The sequence below is a fragment of the Equus quagga genome, chromosome 4 (genome assembly GCF_021613505.1).
Source record: "Equus quagga isolate Etosha38 chromosome 4, UCLA_HA_Equagga_1.0, whole genome shotgun sequence".
Classification (NCBI taxonomy): Eukaryota; Metazoa; Chordata; class Mammalia; order Perissodactyla; family Equidae; genus Equus; species Equus quagga.
In genome coordinates, this window is record NC_060270.1 from 108256984 (window position 1) to 108278106 (window position 21123).

A 21123-nucleotide genomic window follows, 5' to 3' on the forward strand; every position below is an offset into this window, starting at 1 on the left:
TAGGAGGTGGCAGAATACTGATTTCCTACTTCTATCACTCCTTCTATGTTTATTAAGTGGTGTTTCCCCATAAAGAAGAGCTTCCTTCATCAATAGTTCCTTCTGAAAAAAGCAATTATGTGGAAAGAATCTGACAAATCTAGAGTATAGGACAGTCAGCAAGACAACTGACCTGATCTCATCAAGAAGCCAGTGTCATGGAGGAAAAGGGGAGATGTGAGGCGACTATTCTGGATTAAAACGGAACTAAAGAAACGTAAAACCAAATGTAACACGTGACCCTTGGCTGAATCCTGTGTTGAAAGGGAAGGGGGAGAAGCTACGAAACACATTTGGAAATCTTTACAGATATGTGAATATGCTGGGTATTAGACCATTTCAGGAAGTTACTGTTCATTTCCTTAGGTGTGGAAAAGTATCGTGGTTATGTAGGAACAGGTCTCTACTTGTGGGGAATGCAAGTTGAAGTCTTAAGTCTATTACTTTCAAACTGTTCAGCAAATAAAATGCAGGTAGACAGACACACTTAAACTTCTGATAATAAAAGAATTGGGAGGGAGGAGCCCATTACTGAATATCATTAGGAATTCTCTCGGGCAATGATTACCAAAGGGACAAATAGTATAATGTTGATGGGGGTGCACGTTTAAAAGGAGTCCTCACGCTTGAAAAGATTGGAAACCACTGCTTTAGAAGCAGGAAGCTCCACTAAAATGTTTCCAGGGACCAAACCCAAGCCCGTAAAGGAATTCGGAAACGATAAGCACACCGGCGTACAAACAGTGCAAGTCTACAGGGGCCATAAACTGTATTCCTGGGCAAAGAAATTTTCGACTTAAATGGTTATTGCTCTTTTTCTCAATTTCAAGTAGAACACTGCTTAACAGGTTTCTAACAAAGAACCCCGACTCGCCATATCCACCTCAAAAAACAGCCACTAAGTGCTAATTGCTTTAAGTAAAGGTCTAAACTACAGGTGGGCCGCGTTTCCCATTTTGTCTGCAATAGTCCTTGGTAAACTGGTTCAAAATCATGAACTTGTACCTTGTTAACCAGACACTAGAACTAAAAATGATACTATTCTTTTATGTGATTTAACTTTGGCTGTTATTTCAATATACACTCTTACTGATCATCGGCAATGCTTCCGGCCTCCACAGACTCCAAATTCATCCTTTTATTCTCTCGGTAAATATTTTTTGAGCATCTACTATTTGTCAGGCATTACACTAGGTGCTAGGCACACCATGGTAAATACAACAGACATAAATACTACCCTCGGCAACTTACAATCTAGCAGATAAGAGTTAGAATGTGCTGTTAGACTGTCAGAGGGATGTCAGAACATTCGAACACTTGAATTGTGTTTGGGTAGAAGTGGTGGGCTGTAGAGAGAGCATATTACACGATGGACTGAGCATGTCTGGTACCTCACATCATGAAACAAAATTTTAAAAACCAAGAGGCAAACAAAATAACTTGGATTTAGTTTTTAAAAAGTGAAAAGAAAATTAAGATGATTAAGGAACTTAAGGCCACTGTTTTGGTTGAAACCCCTGTCACCTCTGGCCAATAGAGTTATACAGCCTCCCTGCTAATCTCTCTGCCACTTCTCTCTTCCTCATTCCAACCCATCATCCACACTGCTCTCGTGTTAGCTTCTAAAAAAACACAATTTCTTATCCATCCTCATGGATTTCAGTGGCCTGAATCCTGACTCCTTCAGCTCATTTCCCATAACACCCTACGTGAACTGTATCCTCCAGCTACAATGATGTTCTCACTCATCTCTTGCTCTTTCATGACAAAGCACACACCGGTTTTCTTGCTTCAGAATTTTTTGTAACCAACTGGCACATCCTTGCTCATCAGTCGAGAACCTATTTAAATGTCATCCGTCTTCAGAGATGCTTCTCCTAGCTCTTCCAAGTAGAATTCATTGCTCCCTACTCGGTGCTCACACACCAATCTACCCATGCTCCCATTCTGTAATGATCATTCCTATGTTTCCCCACCTTCACCCCACTGGGTTATAAGCCCTTCCAAGACAGGGTCCTCACGGTATTCATTGTTTATATCCCCAATGCCTAACACAGACCAGAAAACTGCTATAGCTCTATTTCATAGTAATATCAAATACGGGGTAAAAGTGATGCTACTAGACATTTGGACACAGAACCACAACTCCTGGAGCTAGATTTAGTCAGCACCAAATTCTAAGCATCTGTTCAATATAGTAGGGAATAGGTGAATAACGTAATGAAAATAAGACCATGCTAACAGAAAACAAGAAAGAGGTACACAGTGGAGATACTGAGGTGGAAAGCCAAAATTCTTCCCTCTCTCCTCTGCACCCCCCATTCTTCTTCTGCACACTAAGGGTCACATGAAGGACCAATGTAGAGAGAAGGGTGAGAAATGCCAGACATGCCTTGAGATACAGGGCTAGGAAAATACTTTCCCTTCCCCAGTAAGGTCATTTCTACAGTAACCAAAACTGCAAAGAGGAAAAGCATGCTGCAGAGAAAACTCCTTTCTCTGCACTCTACTCTTAGTCTTCATCAGTAAATACAAAAACACAATGGTGCAAGAAATGAGAAATGGTTTAAAGAAGCCACATTCCTTTTTTTAATAGGCTTAATATTTATGTTAAATAGTAAGTAATTTCTACTCTATGCAGAGAAGAACTAAATAGCAGATTCTTTTTGTGCTTTGGAGTAGAATCCTACACGTGTCAAACCATCTCCATAAGAAAGTATGGAAGGGGAGAGCCTAGTGGCATAGTGGTTAGGTTCACACGTTCCCCGATGGTGGCCAGGGGTTCACGGGTTTGGATCCCAGGCACGGACCTACATGCCACTCATCAAGCCACGCCATGGTGGCATCCCAAAAGTAGTGGAAGAGTGGCACAGATGTTAGCTCAGGGACAATCTTTCCCATCAAAAAATCAGAAAGTATGGAAAAATGGAACTGGAAACAACAGGGAGAATGAGGGAGGGAAGAACGTGATAGAAGGTATGAGAAAAGCTGACATGCATGCTGCCCATCTGATGTTAATTTTTTGTGTGTTTTGTTTGTTTCAGTTTTATGCTATAGCAACTACCAGGGTAGGGTTAATGTGGCATCGTCAGTGGCACCTGCCACTTAGCTGAGCACTACAGGAGAAAGAATTCTGCAAGCACTTATGTCTTCCACGGCCACTAACAAGCACCAAGCAATACAAGGTAATATAAAGACAAACACTGCCTTACGAGAAATGCTAAAATGCTATACTGGCAACTAAAATGATGGTCCAGATTTTGAACGATGATTCAATTTTAAATCCTTAAAAACAACGAAGCAGTCTGCAAGCACCAACATTCTCAGAAGAAAACCTCTTAAAGGATTCAGTTAATACATATGGATGAACCAAAGTCCACTGAGACTTAAAATAATTTTCAAAGGATTCAGGATGAATATGATACAGTTTAAGTAGTTCTAACAATTTGCATTATAATTTCTAACAGCTCACTGACCTCAGGCAGAGTGGCTTTTTTTACCCCACCCCTCCCACCAAAAGAAATATTCAAATTTTATGCATTTCTAATGGATTTACCTATGAAACATCCACCCCCTTGTTGCTCAAAGAAAACGCTGGTTCCTGTTATAGCTGCCATCCCTATGAAGCATGTAATCTACAAGATTAAGGCTCATTTTTTTAAGAAATAGCAAAATGTTCTGCTATGCAAATATAAGCAACTCTTTGTCTATGCCAAGGCAGAGCACAGACTTAGATGAGGCAAACAGCCCAAACACCCCAGCTTTCTTGTATTAGGAAAATTCCATGAGCTCTCAAGATTGAAAGAAAACACGGCCCCTTCTCAGCTAGCCTGAGAGCTCCTGCATAGAACTGAATCTATCCTGGTCACTGTCCCCCTATGGTAATTTTTTCATTCATTGCTAAAAAGGTACTCTGCAATACCAGGTTGATACCAGTCAACTGCTTTCAGATTATAAGTAGATGATCTCTATGTAGGCAACAGAAATAAATATAAATTATTAAAAATCTTGCATTCACTCCTCAACCCTCTCAAATCTGGTTTGTTTTTTAAACTCTTTTCAATGGGTCCAAATCATCCCCAAATTGCAAGCTCCCAACCATCTCCAGTTGTTCAAGAAATACTACTGAGTATGTAATACAGACCACACACTGTGAATATAAACATATGTGGCACACGTTCCCTTTCTAAAAAACAAACTCATGAGGAAATTGAATGTGTAAGTCAATAAATGTACACAGTGTGATAAGTGCTACAGAAGACATATCCTCAACATGCTGTAGGAAAACTAATAGTTGGGATAACTCCACTGGGTCAGGGGACAAAAAGGAAGACAAGGAATGCAATCTCAATTTCCTGAGTAGTTAGGAACCCTTAGGCACTGTGCTATCTGGTTTAAGGGCATTATCTCACTCCATCCCATGAAGCAGGTGTTATTAGACCCATTTTACAGACAATGAAACTAAATCATGCAGATGATGATAAGGTAGACTAGCAATCTCACCCAGATGTATCTAACTTCTAAGAAGATAGGGCCTTTGAACTAAGTGTTGAAAGACAGGTGGGAGGGAGAGGCAGGAAAAGGAAACGCCCTTTGACAGCAGAAGCAAAGGCAGAGAGGACAGGAAATATTTATGGTTTCTCTCAGAATTGTGCTGCAATCAAATGTTTACTTATTATTTCAGCAATGAATATATATTTTAAAATTGCCTCCTATATAATAAATAATTCAACAATATTGCTGTTTTTCCATTCTCATGTCTCATAAATCTTTTTTTCCCCAAACTCCCCACATTCACGTCTTTTCATTAAGAGATAGGAGTCACCTGGGAAGTCTGCGCACCGCTATCTGTTATAGAGGACAACTGCACAGTAGTGAGAATAGATTATTTTATAGAGAAAATATCTAAAAGAAGTCCTTAAACTAGTAATACTTTGTGGATCAATAATGTTACTAAGAGAGTACTCTGAGGGAAAGACTTTGTAAAAATTCAAATATATGGCGTATGGCTCTTTTCTAACAGATTTTTTATTTTTTTAGTGGGGTGGTGGGAAGCTGCTATTTGAGCTCATATAATAAATAAGACTTTCAGGATTAAGAAACAAGGATGGTTTGTTAAATATAATGTATGACGATCTAATCTATTTTGACCAAATTACAAATCACCTAAAGGAACATATTGTGATATCAGTAAGTAACTAACAATTCTACCCTTCAGAATCATTTTCTTAAAAGCTGAAATTGGGGTTGGTCTGGTGGCACAGTAGTTGGGTTCGCACACCCTGCTTTGGCAACGCGGGGTTCATATGTTCGGATCCTGGGCAAGGACCTACACACTGCTCATCAAGCCATACTGTGGCAGCGTTCCACATACAAAAGAGAGGAATATTGGCACAGACGTTAGCTGAGGGCCAATTTTCCTCTCCAAAAAAAAAAAAAAAAAACTGAAATTGTGTGATATTACACATCATCACTGTTAGGTGGGATCTCAACTAGTTTCAGAATCACAAAGACCATCAGTACCAACCCAGTGCAAACTGAGAAGACAAGTACTTCTCTCACTGGGCTTTGAAGGATCAGATTCTGTTTCCTTGATGACACCACAACTGTTTGGAGATGACTCCAAATACAAGAGGAAGGCAACCAAGAGTTAAAGAAGAAAATTAGAATCTAAGAGCATTTTTACCCAAAAGGAGAGTGGAAAAATAACCTCAACGAAAGATTCCTACTTTGGAGGAAAAACAAGCACTGCAAATCAAATATAAAGGGCCACTGAGATGTTTAAGCACAAATAGTCCATAAGTGTGATAAAATAATCACCCCTTTTACAATAAATAATTCCAAGATGCTCAACAGCAAACATCTATTTAGACCTGACTCCATAAGAAAGGCGACTGACGGAGAGAAGATTCAAGGCAGATTCAGTAAGATGTAAGGGAAAGAGGAGAGTGGCTACAAAGAACAGGTAAAATGATAAAAATTGTTTAATCTAGACAAGGGTAGCCTACTCAAAGAGTAGATGACCATGTAAAGGTAAAAGGCTTAGGTTTCACAAAGAATTTAAGATAAGAACAAAGGAATCATTCTAAAAGCAGAATCCTTCTCTGAAAAAGAAAGTTTCAAAAGAGAAGGCAGTTTTTGGACCATTGGGTGGATGAGGGTAGCTGGTAACTTCTCAGCGGCCTCTCCACATCTGGAATCTCCGTTCACTGCATGTTGGGATGGTGCCACACGCAACCAAGCCCTACAAAGGCAAGGCCTCTGTCTAGTTCACATCATTAACCTTCTCCTTTAAGTGACAGAGGACACTGGGCCCTATTATCTCTACCCAGGATATTTCAAAGTCACAGAAACTAAGAAGGAAGAAACAAACTCAGAAAACAGACACACTTCGGTGCAGGGCAATAACCCAAGAATAAAGAGGAAAGACTAAAGTTAATTTAAAGCTATTTGCTTCTGTTTATATGATTAATCTTTCTAATGTAAAAATCTTAAATCTTCTTTATTGATAATCTTTTAAACAGCACAAACAACTTGTTCTGCAACTAAAAGGAAGCTCATGCAAAATTCAATAGCTCTGCCTGGTTCAGACTGGAACTAGCAGGATATTCAAATCCTGGGAGGTCAGCTCAACCTACACAGTGCAGAATATTAGCTCAGCTTCTGAATGCACCACTGCCAATTTCTTTTGATTTCTGTTTTACTTCATTTCCTTTGATGACAGAGCCCCACACCTAACAAGCACAGTGAATCTCATTAACACTGAAAATTTTCCTCTGCCTCTCCCCCATCCTGGCTCACTTCTCTCCCTTTTGGAACCATGCCGTCTTGCACTAACAGGTTGGAGATCTGGGGGCCAGAACAGGATTTCCCTTGAACTAGAAGTACCTGTCAGGTGTCCTCACACAGCCCTTCCCCATCCACAAACAAAGCTTTGTCGTGATTCAAACCAGGTCATTAACCCATCCACTAAGTTTGACATACCTTTTGGAAGGATCTTTCTGAAGACACAGTGAAAGCAATTTTCTAAAGGACTTGCCGTACTTTTTCATCATTTCCTTATCCTCGACTCCTGTTTCTAAGGTGGGTGGATCATTTTGCAAAGTCAACATTAACACCTGCAGCAGAAAGAAATATGAAGACACAACTTTACTATAGCAATTGCTACAATTGAGTTCTTAATTTTTCACAAAAGCATCAAAGACCATTCTTGATTAGGTACAAATGTGCTTTCCCACGATTTTAACTTTCCAGAATGTGTGTATTGAAAGTATTCATTTTCTTTACAAATCTGTCCACATGCCCTTTGACCTTTTTGTTATTCCATTGACAGAATTTACAAAATCTGCTCTATGTGTTAAGAAAGGGCTCCCAAGGCGACCAGGACAGGGCTTCCTGGGAGGGAACTGGCTCTCACACAGCCTTGAGGAGCACGTAGCTCCAGCAAGGGCTTAGTGAAGTCTGGGGCTCCGGCTGGGAAAGAGGGTGGTGGAGGGGAAAGACAGAGAGGCCCAGAGCAGCAGTGAACATTCATAAGTAAGGAACCGCCTGTACTCAAGGCTTCTGTAACACACTGCCAACCCTAAAAATAAATCCACAACATCCCAGGAGGTAACACATGATTTCCTTTTTTTTTTTTTTAAGATGAGAAAACATACAGAAAATTGCGTAAGGCTTGGCAAAATTGAGAACGTAAGACACTGAAAGATAGCCAGAATACAACTGAGTTACTAAAAACCATAACCAGAGCAAAAGGCTGTGCTGCTTTTGGAGGGGGACAAAAGAAAACCCAAATTCAGCTTCAAATCAAAAAGGTAAAAATTCCACTTTCACATTAACTTCGAAATTATTTGCTTTAACAAAGAGTAGAATTCATAGTAAATATTGATCTACAAAATAAATTAACTTCATTAATGTATAAATCAGCCTTAATTTATGCAAATGCTCTACACGTCAAGACTCTTTTCTAACACTTTCAGATGTGTGAAGAAATGAAGATGGCACGCCATGCTGTGGTAGGCATCCCACACATAAAGTAGAAGAAGATGGGCACGGATGTTAGCTCAGGGCCAGGCTTCCTCAGCAAAAAAGAAGAGGACTGGCAATAGTTAGCTCAGGGCTAATCTTCCTCAAAAAAAGAAAAGAAAAGAAAAGAAAAGAAGGATTACAGTGACAGTGGATTGTCCGTGGAGGAAAACAGCAAATGGAAGAAAGTGAGAGAACCGTGAAGTCTGAAGAAAAATCTGACAGGACCTCAGGATGGGATTAGCAATGTGACTTTGGATCCAGGAATTAAGGTATTAAATTAAATACCAATTTAAGAATTGGGTAAAGAAGGAAAACAAGAAGTAAGGAAAAATAATGCAGAAAAATTGGACGGAAGAAAAAGTCTGAGGGGCTGTAGTGTTTTTTCTCAAAAGGTCACTTCATTTGTTTACACCTCAACTTTAAATTTTCTGCTAAGAAAATCAGGTATGTATACACACCTCTCCCCACAAATTTTAACTATGCTAAAAATATGTATATAAACATAGAGAACAATGTAACGAACTACACTAAAACCTTAATAGGGATTGTCTGTGGTTGATGAGATTACGGATAATTATTTTCTTATTTATTTCTTAATTATTTCTTATTCTTATTTGTACTTTCAAATTTTTAAGAATGTATTAACTTTTCAACTAGTGAAATTATTTAACATTTTTTTATCCTCAGGGTGTTTTTTCTGAGTCGTCCTAAATTTTTCCAATATTTTCCTAGGAAAAAGTTGAAAAAAACATAGACTGTATTGTCTGTAAAATATCTTCATAATTTCCACTGAACTATTTCAGCCTCAAAACAAAATCCAGTTGGGTAAATTAGCACTGATACTATCAGAATTAAGAGAAATAATGATGTAGCCAGTTAAAAGAATACCAACAAAAATCTGAAAAAAGTATCCAAACATATCATTTCCTAAAAAACATTAAGCTCACTTATTTCAGATGAGTCACCAACTTATTTCAGATGAGTCAATGAGAACAGGGGAGAAATGTTATAGATTGTTAAAACAAAAAAAAAAGGTTGAAAATTTAGGAAATCTGTCTGTCTGCAAGGATGGTATCACTATAATCCATTTTTAGATTTTCCCTGGTGGGGCTGGGGGTATTCTGCCATCAAGAGTAATGACCAGCATTTGTCACAGCTATCAACCTCCAACGACCGATCTGATCACATTCGTTAGTCAGCTCTGTGCTGAGAATGTACAGTAAGCGTCAAAGCTAGGAATTGTACTACTTTTGTCCTGTTCTGTCCACTGAGAACATCACACAACATTTAACTTGGCTGCGTTCCTCCATTAACTCCCCTCAGGTCTACGAGAAAAATGACTATGTTTAAGAGAATTACAGAACAGATTCCATTAAATCATATTTCAAACCCAACATATTATTGCCAAGAGTAATTACTTTCATAGGAGGATATTTGTGGTAAGGCGCTGCTCCTGTTGCTAATTCAATGGCAGTTATTCCAAAACTCCACATGTCAGCCTTAAAGTCATAGCCTCTCACCTAAGAAAGGAACCAGGGAAAAACACAATTATACAGCAGGCATGTTATACATCGTGAAGTCCATATAATGTCGCAAGTCCACAGCTGTGTATGCACAACTTGGATATTACTTTGCTAAGGTCCAGCAATTGGGAATTAAATCTTAGTTACATGATGCATTCTAGTATAATGATTGATTTGAATGAAATGTTAGTGTATCGATGGTATGTACTACTGAACTATGTCAATCAAAACATCACTTTTTTTTTTTTTTTTTTTTTACCTGTTCCATGACTTCAGGGGCCATCCAACATGGGGTGCCAACAAATGTTTTTCTTACTTTATTCCGAGTAACATCACCCCCTGTTGCTAAGAATGCACTTACCCCAAAATCTGAAAGGAAAAAAAAAATCACCCTTATTTTATGTAAGACATTTATTGCTTACAAATTCTGACCTTATGAACATCTCTCTTCCTGGTGAGTTTTACATTGGTGATGAATTGTTCCAAACACTGTGAGCTCTCTCACACATACACCAGGGCAGTCCTGCCATCTGCTATCCTCTACACTTTACAGAACACCATCTCGGGTAATGGGTCAGCAAGCCCACCAGCCCCAAAAGCTCAGCATATTCAATTATATTTTCTACCAAAAAGGTATCAAAAGTCATACCTAACCATAAAGGATTACATCAATAAAAATACAAACACATTCCCAAAGCCCTAAATATACGAGATCTCAGATGTACTAACATTTATTTTAGAAAGTCATTTATTAGCATAGGAGGCAGTAAAACTGGTATGTGATGCAGTGTCTTTTTATGTTTTTCTCTTATTACGATTATTTTCTAGCTTCTTTAATTCCACATCATCAACGTTTGGGGAATAGACTTTTTTTAAATAAAGGATGAATAACATTCATCTTTTACATTCCAATGCCCTTGCTCAAACAGTGCTAACACCTTAGCCAAAATCCTAATGGCAAATCCAGAAACCCAGGTACACAAAGCCAGCATGTCCCGGTCTGTCCACATGTAGCAATCAACACAAAGGAAAAGCTCAGTCAGCAAAGACTGCTTTTTGTTTTTCAACGTTTGCTTTCTGGATAATTTTCATAGGTATAGATGGAATGGTTTGTAGAATGAAATAATGCTCTTCTTAGCATCCATTATATACAAGAAGTTCTTTTTGTGAAAGGATGAATTAATTGGGCTTACTGTATATATGTACATGCATATATGCAAAAATGATATTTATATGTGACAGTAGAGAAAGGATACCCAGCGATTATTAAAGCATGCATTTCTGCTTAGATTTTTACTAAAGGCTAAAATTAGATAATAGTTAAAGTACCAAGCACTTAGGGCTAGTCCAGACCTACCAGTAAGAGCCAACTCAAGGACAGCTTGATAGTAAGCTAGCAAATAGTAATTAAAAGGTAGTCGACATCTCAAAATGGTACAGCAGACTATGCAGTGAGAGCCCCTTCCAACTGCTCTCATAGAATTCTCCTTTGCTGGATCCCTTTGTTGACTGCCAGGATGAAGGCAATTACCAAAGAACAAGGTCAATGCAAACCAAGGTCAAAAACGTATTAGCATTTGCTTTAGATTTACAAAATTAAGTTATGCAGTAACACTGTAACCAGTTCCCTGAGTTGAAATATGTTGCCTGTTTCATTTTATTTACATTTAAATTTACTCAACTCCCAACAGGATTTCAACTACAAGTAAAAGGAATAAAAAAATGACAAATGGAGACTTTGTTCCAACTGCTACTCTCATGTTAATATTGAGCAAAAGTATATTTTGAAAATGCAGTATAATTTCATTTGCACATATGTGCCAAGCTCTAAAACTCTGAATTCTTACATTGCAGTCAGAAAAATAAAGCCTTGTGAAAAGAAGTCTCTGGAACCAGTAAACCAGTCTCCTGCAGGAAGGAGGAGACAAAACCCATTCTCTTAACAGAAGAGCTAAGTGAATTGAAATCATTTGTAAGCACCTACCATGTTCAGCTAGAGGAAAAGACACTATGATAATGCTTTTAAAAATATTAATTTCAACTTAATTTCTATTTCTGAAAAGTAGTTCAACAATAATTCCAACATTCTATTTTTATTAAAGTAATTTTGTAACATGATAATGTTAAATAAATACATATCATCTGTAACTAATTAAGGATACGGGTTAAAGTTGCTTTAAGGAAAAACAGATTCTTTTTAAGTGCAATTGAAGAAACTCTACACCCCAAAGTCTCTTTCTAAAAGACATAATCCAGATAAAAATCCATAGTTGTCATTAGGCTTTTTAATTCCTTAAAAATACCATCTGATTATATTAGACCCTTTTAAAGCTGCAAAAACAGCTGAGAACAATGTATAGTAGCAATTCATTATTGATAATGCCCCTTTAATATATCTTTCATGATTCACATATTTATTCATAGCCTCCACTTAGATCACTCACTTTAAAGTCATAAACAGATGGTTAAACGTCTTTAAAGCTCAGAACAAAAATTCCAGAAGCAGAAAACACCAGTCCCAACATCTACTCACCCTTATGACTACAGAATAAATACACAATTTGCTCCTATGTATGGCTAATGTGTATACAGAAAGATTTATACATACTGAGAAACAGAACACTTTGAACAAAGTACATGGTGTGCTTGTATAAACAGGAAAACTGGTGTATTCTTTCAAGACAGCTTACATATGACAGTGAGAATGACGTGGCGGGGCAATAACAGTGAAAAGCGTCCTTGTTTCCTACGGGTACATCTATACAGCCAAAGGGAGTGGAGCCAGACACACTTTGGTCAGAAACCATGAATATTTCTCTGGAAACATGGAATCAAAGGCTACACATAACGTTAGCCAGCCCATCTTCCCGCCTCCGGGAATAAATGCATCTCAAACCAGAAAGAATGCTGTCATCCTAGTAACTAAAAGGCGCTCACATCTTCTGAATCCATCTACTTCTCTCCTTCCCCACTACCACGGCCTGGGTTTCAGCCAAAATTCCTGGGGCAGCTCCTAAGTCATCACCCTCCTCTTTCTCCAGGTCCGCGCTCCAGCAACCGGGCCTTGCTATGTCACAGGTCTGACTCTTCTACAAGTCTTCAAAGGTTCCCTGCTCCCCCAGGATAAAGTCAAAGTCCCTCAGCATAACCTACACATCTGACTCCCCTCCTTCTCCCCCTTCATTTATCACTACTCCCAAATTCAGACCTTGAGCTCCAGCCCCGCTAAATTACTTACTTTTTCTCCCTGAATCCATCACCATCCTTGCCCTCACCAGTGTTGCCTTGGTACCCCATGCTGTGTCGTTGTCCAGGGACATCATTCCCTCCACTGAGGGAAGGACCATCAGCAGAGGACCTTCTGCTTGTCCTTATTAAGGACGCAAGCATCCTTGGCATCCTGACTCTTGGTGCCTTGGGGCTTTTTCACAGCTGCCTTTGTGTTAGGGTGTGGTTAACTTCATATGCATCCATCACCTTTGCCTAATCTGTGGTGTATGATCTACGTAACTTCGGGAATTGTCTTATTTTGATAAGTGAATACTAAGCCTTGAGGAAGATCTACAGGATTCTAGAGTGTAGATACCTGATGTGGAAAGTGGTAAATACTCCAGGAAACAGCACAGCCCTAACAGGCAAGGGACGGGTGGTCCAGTGGTTAGGCCAAAGACAAGGCTACTCCCCAACCATGGGACTCCAGCAAGGCATTTAACCTTTCTGTGCCTCAGTTTCCTCAACAGGCTTCCTGGTTACACCTATTTTTGTATTACTTTCATATTGATAAAACTCTCCTACTTCTTCTCACCATGTATAGATATGCTTTACAGTAATTGTTAGGTAGATCAATAAACTACTTTTCTCTGCCTTTAAAAAGCAAGGCAACTGGGCTAAGCATTAACATTCTTACAATGGTAAATAAAAAACATGAGAAAGGGGGCCGGCCCAGTGGCGTAGTGTTTTAAGTTTACACACTCTGCTTCAGCAGCCCGGGGTTTGTGGGTTCAGATCCCGGGCAGAGACCTACATACCACTTATCAAGCCATGCTGTGGCAGCAACCCACACACAAAATAGAGGAAGATTGGCACAGATGTTAGCTCAGAGACAATCTTCCTCAGCAAAAAGAGGAGGATTGGCAATGGATGTTAACTCAGGGCCAATCTTCCTCCCCCCCCAACAAAAAAAAAAAGATACATGAGAAAGATGTTTCCTGACCTTAAGAATATGACCATCTAGGAGTGAGTGAGAGGACATGAAATGATAAACACCAGAACAATGTGTGACATCAAAGGCTGTGCTATGCTGTCTGTAGGGAAGCAGAAGAGCTAGGAGCGTAACAGCCCTGGAAGACTCTGCATCCAAGTGGGCCCTGAAGTTGAGGTTAAGATGTGGACACGCAAGACTAACAGGAAACAACGGTCCAGACAAAGAAACAGCAAGAACAAAGTACAAGTGTTGAGCGAAGAAGAAAAACTGTCTGACAGCTGCCAGGGTCAAACATTCAGACACCTACCGGGGCCAGGCAGGAAAATAAAGGAGGGAAGAGGCCCTGAAAACTAACAGCACCACCTCAGTGATTAAGAGCCCCTGATACTTAGTCTCAGCCTCAGGAGACATTAGGAGGCACGGCCCCCTTCCCAGGAGCCCATCCTCAGTGCCCTCCCCAGCCAGGTCTAAAGCAGGCCTCTGCTATTCAGTTGGAAACGAAAGCTGCCACAGAGGAATATGGACCTGGTTCTGTAGATGTCCCAGTTTTCCCAGAGAAAGCCAAACATCAAGATGTTTATGCAAAACCTCTCTTTTTTGTTGTTGTTGGCAACAAATTCATTTTTTAAAAAAAGTGAAAACGCAAAATAAAGCAATTCCGCCTGCCCGATTTAGCCTGCAAAACTAGTCTGCCAACTATGTTGTTATGGTGTCTAAAATCTACCTAAAATACTCCATCATACACCATGCAATATTATATTTGTGATCCTGCAACCCAAGAGGTCAAGTAGCATGCTGACCCAGAACACCCAGGGCTGGGAGGTTCCAGCAGCATCTGATTCAGGATGCCAGAGGCAGCTGCTGGAAGTATTTCTGTTATCTGTTTCTAAGTATAGATAAGTATGAGCCAGGTGAATGCCCAAAAGGGGTCATTACTGGGGAAAACAGTGACCTGTTGACAGGCATGATGCGTGTTACAAACGGGCTTTCACTGGTGAAAGTAAAGGCAGTCAGCACACGGAGAGTGGCTAAGATATTTTAGATCTACTCCCCACTCTTGCATGAATAGAATGAAAGAACCCAGCCAGGCTCACGTGTAAGCTAAATCTCTAACCAGTTCCATGTCTAGCTGGATTCTGGATGCCAGGAATAAGGGTAAACGAAAAGAGTATCTGGAATCCTGGCATGTTGGCTTCGAGTGAATTTTTCATCCACCCGGAAGGATAGAGAGCAAGGATTTTTCTTGCACTTACAGAACAAATCGTGTTCTTCAGGGGCTTGCTTGGTAATGAATGACAAAATTTGGTCTAAAACTTGATTTCCTTAAAACCTTGGAAGTGATGTTGTGGGTGAGTAGCCAGCCTTAACCTCCCTCAAACATCTACGTCATCTATTAATATTCCTGAAAAGGAACCTGTGTTGTGCAAGAAAAAAATGGGCTTAGGTCAATTCAACACTTGGCCAGAGAATAATGGAATCAACATTTGATAGTTTAGAGCTTCCTAAAATGAACTCAAAATGGGTTACAGGAGATCCTGATCCCTCAGACCTCCTAGAGGCGGGCTGAGAGTCTGAGACAGTGGAGATTCCCCCATAGCAGCCTCTCTTCCCCAGAGGCCATGATCTAGAAAAGCGAGGAAGCACTGAGATTGTTGAGGAGCACAACCAGAGTCTAAGTACCATGTAAGGGAAGTGGTACCTGATCCAATCAGCACCTGCACCACTGGAAAAGTAATTATGCAGGGGTATTCAGGAAAGGAGAAAGTCTAGAAGCAGGGAAGACCCCGGCCACAGCCCAGGAGTAAAATCAGCAGGGCCTGTATTTGAACAGACACCCTGAAAATGAAAAGGATTACAGAGATTCTTAAGAAAACATGATGATTTAGTGCATATTGAAATTGAAAAAGAGGAAGGAATAAAAAAGATTAAATGACTTGCCAAAGACCACATAGCAAGTCACTGAGGGTCGGAATAAAGTCCACAGTCCTTCACAGAGGACTTGGCCACTTAGCCTTGGTCTCCACTTTGGGAAAATTCGGTGTATTTTTCTGTACTGAAAAGGAAATGCAAAATGGAATAATGGGGTTAATACTCCACAACTCCTAAGCTTTCTCCTGAGTAAAGATCAAGATGTGATTACCCAACACAGAAAAACTAGTTTGAGGTTCTCTGGCTAATCCTAAATGTCATTTTTATATCATAAAAACAATCCCTTCATAATTTGGCTTGATTCCCAGGTTTTTTTTCTCATGAGAGACTCTCAGGACTTTACTGGCAAATTTGAAATGCACTTCTAAACACCAGGAACATTCCCAGGGCTGCCAGCATCCCGCCTTCCTGAGTCCCACAGGTTTCCTTAAAACGTTGTACCACCAATGTTGGATGAACGAAGAAGCATATAAAGAAGTGTATTATGGGGGCTGGCCCTGTGGCCTGGTGGTGAAGTTCGGCATGCTCCACTTCAGCGGCCTGGGTTCTCGGGTTCCTGGGCATGGACCTACACCACTCATCAGCCATGCTGTGGCAGCGACCCACATATAAAATAGAGGAAGATTGGCAACAGATGTTAGCTCAGAGCTAATCTTCCTCAGCAAAAAAAAAAAGAAGAAGAAGAAGAAGTATATTATGATTTAAATTATGCAAACTATGTAATAATGGGTATAAAAGAGAAGCAAATATTTTCTTAATTCTGTTAGGAACAGACTATGGAAAGTTGCTTTGTTTTAAACAGTGTATTTCATTCTTTCCATGTTGTTTTTATAATAGAACGTGTGTCAGTGGTGCAGCAGCACCCAACTGATCTCCAGTAAGCACGGAGTGTGCCCAACAGTGCCTAAACACTGTGAGTTTAGACACCAAGGGGCTTACAGAGCTTTAATTCAGACACAACCCTGGCCTTCCAGTGAGAGCTAACATGTGAAAATATGATATTCACTTAAATAAAGTGATGATTACATGCCCTAAACAACACAAATACAAGAAATATGCTAATATGCCCAATATACTACACTTGGCACTAAAGGTGTCCTCTTCTGCTTGCTGGCAATTCCTGGATGCCCTTTCCCCCTGATTCTCTTGGAGAGAGAAGGAAAAGACAGACCAGGGAAAATGACAGCTTTAGCATTTAGAGAATCAGAGGCATGCCTCTTCCAACGGCAATCCAGGCCCCTCCTTCCATCCAGATTAATCTTCCTGAAGGGCAGTTCTGATCACAGCACTCTCTAGTCAAAATCTCCCTCCCCACAAGGCATTTGAAGAATAAGGCAGCCCATCCCCGGCCATAATTTGTCATGTATGTGGAAGCCAACAGGCTTCCAGTATTGCGTCGTTCTGATTGCAATGCTTATCCAGTTATCACACAATTTAGCACAGGGCTTTTAGCTTCTCTAACTGACCAAATCACTGTTTCTCAACTTTATTTTTTTTATTGTATAGTTAAACCCAGCCTTTTCTACCAGTTTTTCTATTTGTGTTTTTAAATTAAATAGGAACACCTTTTCACTCTCCTGGAGTCTTGCCATCTTCAGCGTGTCTTCAGACCTCTGGGCACTAAGAGCCAAGCCTGAGTGAAAACAGGGGGAGGGCAGTCCCTCATGCCTGCTGGGAATTCCTGTAAACCAAGGCAGGAGAAAGCACGGGGCAACACTGACCTGGAGGTGGCACAGGGGACACTTAAGTCCTCCAGGTGGATGCCAGGTGGATACCTGCGCTGTGCTCAACAGAATTCAGCAAACCCAGAACAAGAAGCAGAGCCCAGAGCCCAGGGGCCCAAGTCAGGATATGGCGACATCTAGGACAGCAGCCACCAACACTCACTGGGCTTGTTTCCTCTTGAAGTAATGCCATTTTGCTCACAGTAATAGCTTTCTGACTATTCTAACAGTGATATTTCATTGCGCCATGAATGTGTGCATAACTACCAAGCAGCCATATAGTGACACTCTTGGTGTGGAATGTGTGGCCCCTGTTCAGAGGCATACCATGGGGTCCTGACCGTTACTAGTGAGTTTCTCACCAACGATCCCAGAAACTAAAGGGAAGAGGAGAGATGCCAAGGGGAGGACACAGTGAGTACGAAGGAGCCGCATTTCCACTCCAAGGAAGCACTTTGCAATGGAACAGGCCTGCATGTGATCCCAATTACACTCCCTGCTGATTTACTTAACTTCTTTGCGCAACAGTTTCACAAGCTATAAGAGGGGGAGCTGAGAATATATATAGCAGATTCTCAATCTCGGTTCCTGGAGCACACACTGTTGGCTGCCTACCCAACACCCATACCCTGTCTTCTCTACCAGAATCCAGATTTTGTTTGCCAGGGCTCAGGGGACTAAGTGAACTGATCTAAGCCAATCATGATGCTTGGTTCCTCCCACCAGTGAACAGTCTGAGGGTCTGTCCTAGTCCTGGCCCATGAGACCCATCGGGAATATGGTGCAGAATTTTGTAGGGAAACTTTCCACCTGAATACAAGAACCACCCTACAAGGCCTCTTTGCCCCCGGCTCCCCTGCCTGTCTGGGACCCTGCCATGTGAGCATGTGATGCTGGGAGCAAGAGCAAGCCCATGGGGACAGGTGCTGCCTGACATTACTGAGGTGCAGAATAGAGAGTAGGAGAGACCTCATGCCCTCTGTGATATCCCTGGGCTTCTGCACCAACCCTGGAACTGAATGCCCTAGACTTCTGTTATATGAGAAAATTAAATGTCTGTTTTGCTTAATCTCCCACCAGTCAGGCACTCTGCTATTTGTACCCAAAGCCTTCTTAACTCTTACAGTCCCCTGCCACTCCCCAGTCCAGCCAGGTTTCTTCATACTTCCTGACTGCTAAGGGTTAACCACTGTGTCAGAGGCCAAAGTCGCTGCATTCCCCAAAAGGACTTAGTAAAAATCAGCAAGAAAACAATTTAGCACACAGTGCAATTTTGGGTTTTTAAACAGCTCCAGTATTAAGTGTGGCTTTTAATGCCAGGGGCACAAATCAAAACAAATAAATGCACAGGGAAAGAAAACATATACAAGAAGAGTCTAATTCACTTTGTTGCCAGTAGTTTCCATTGCATCTACACTTACATAAACCTTCTAGAAACAGAACAATACACTTCTAGGAAAATAGGAGAGAGAAGTCTCTTCAACATTCTAGTCTAGACCCTTGCTACTCAAAGAGTGGTGTAAAGACCAGAATAACCAGCATCACCTGGGAGCCTGTGAGAAATGCAGGATCCTGGGTCCCACCCGAGACCTACGGAATCAGAATCCGCATTGCAGCAAGAGCCCCAGCTGACTTGACGCGCAGTGAGGCCGGAGAAGCACTGCTCGAGAGCACTGTCTTCCCATCGGTGCTGTGGCACGATTCAGGACGACTCGAAGACCTCAAAGAACGGCCAACTCCACGGCTTCCCTCTTTCACCTCTTAGATGCAGAGAACCACAGGAGTGGAGAGAGAGTACCAGGAAGAAGGTTCAGAGCACATTCACGTGATTTGTGATACAGCAAGGACAAAGGCCAAACTAAAAACAGAACTCAAGTCCTACGCAGAACTTCTCACCCAGTGATTCTAACGTGCCAAGAGGACAAACACATTCACACACATGGCATACCTCTATGGGAACACTCAGATGTGCACAAAAGGTTTTTTTCATACATGAAAATAATTTACAATCATGATACTTATTAACAGTTTACCAGTAACAGTTGCTCCCTGGAGGCCCCAGGGCACAGAGGAGACAGAGACAGAGGCTGTAGGCAAGCACCACTCTCAGCACAGAGGTTTGTAACACTACTCCTTTCTCTCCCACTCAGGAGAACCCCAGACATGCAACTGTGTGGGGGTGATATCATTCTATTATTGAAGTGATAATCTGAATCCGCTCATCTTTTAAGCAAGTCAATAATAAGTAGGTTATCACCTTATCAGTAATCAATTACTCACACACCACTTCACTACAGATTGGGACACATCACTTGACCTGCTCAGGAGTAGGGGACCCCAAAATGGACCAGACAGAACCAAAGAATTTTCTGAAACCTCACTCTCCATCAATTCTCCTTTCCCTCCATCAGACTCCTGGTTTTCAATTCTATTTATTCCTTCTTGCAAGCAAATGGTGCTCAGTGGCCTGGTTTGGTGCTACAGGCTGCAGCCCCCACTCACTGACAGCATGATGTCCAAGGCATTCACCGTCAGAAAACATGATGTGCCTTAATTCAGGAATCACTTCTCGGCTGCTCTGGACAGATCCGTGTTTCCCATCTATTAACGAGGGACAGGCAGTCCTGACCTTTTTTGAAACATCAGAGAATGACAATTTCACAGGCTTTTCCGACAGCAAAAGAAGGACAGAAATCACAGGACATCATCTTTTTATTCCCTAAATGTAGAACTTCACCTTTCAAAATAAAAAAAAAAAAAAGCAAAACTTCCCATGATTGGCATCTCATGCAGGCAGACTCTCGAAACTGCCATCGACAGATTTCATTCAAGTGTGCCATATTTTTACTTATAAGAAAGAAGTTCATAGCAGTTGTTTGTTCTTTATACATTGAATCAACATCAATTAACAACGACATAGACAAATTACAAGAAAAATTCAAGAATCAGCAGGATTCTTGGTAAAAAGTCAAGGCTACATAAGCTGCCACGCCCTCCCCAATTCCTCAACTATTCTCACCCTCAAGACAACACAGGCTTAAATGGGACGAAAAGAAAAGTAAGTGGTGGTTGTTGTCAATTCACGTTTGGCTCACGGTTCAGTTGACTAATCCAGCCAATTAACCACAGTGTGAAGGAGAGCGCTAGTTTAAGATAATAGCAAACCGCAGATAATCTGCCCATCTATGTCAGAGCCACAGAACACTTCCCGAAAGCAGGCGAATTTCCCACAAGAAGTGGAGCCAGAGGCCACACCTGGTGGGGCAGTAGCAGAAGGGAAGGGGCGTAAGGAAGGCTGGTGCAGTAATCCCAGGCCAGCTGTGCTGAAGGTACAAGGCAAGAGCCAGCCTTCTCAAGTCCAACGACAGACATAATCAAGAACTCACTAGTGGTCACCTTTCTCTCAAAGATGATAATTACAGTGAACAAAGGAAAACCACAGATAATCCCCAAATCACAAATCCCATTCTTCCCTGGCTCCCAGGTGGGGGGGTGGGAGGGATATTTTTAAAGATACTCTGGCAAAAGCAGCCACAGGACAGACACTTGGCTTACTCTCCCCTCCACGCCCAAGACCATCTCTGACTTGAATGCTTTCAATAAGATGGAGAATGTAGTGAATCAGGCTAACAAAGGATCACTCAAACATTTTGATGCAAGATAGGTCCTTGGAGAG

General features: G+C 41.1%; 1 protein-coding gene and 1 long non-coding RNA gene across 4 annotated transcripts in view; one reads left to right on the forward strand and one right to left on the reverse strand.

The window, feature by feature from the left end:
• The window catches only part of STK39 (serine/threonine kinase 39), a 278105-nt gene that overhangs the window by 171620 nt on the left and 85362 nt on the right, over nucleotides 1–21123 (reverse strand). For all 3 annotated transcript variants that reach the window (XM_046659106.1, XM_046659105.1, XM_046659108.1), the window contains exons 6-8: nucleotides 9850–9959; nucleotides 9486–9587; nucleotides 7024–7157 (exon numbers count right to left, since the gene is read on the reverse strand). In XM_046659106.1, coding sequence (XP_046515062.1) covers nucleotides 7024–7157; nucleotides 9486–9587; nucleotides 9850–9959 — 346 coding nt within the window. The remainder of the gene's footprint in view (nucleotides 1–7023; nucleotides 7158–9485; nucleotides 9588–9849; nucleotides 9960–21123) is intronic.
• On the forward strand, nucleotides 7762–11645 carry LOC124238306 (uncharacterized). The gene is made up of 3 exons (XR_006888277.1): nucleotides 7762–7853; nucleotides 8019–8511; nucleotides 11445–11645. It is a non-coding gene; the product is annotated as an uncharacterized LOC124238306 (long non-coding RNA).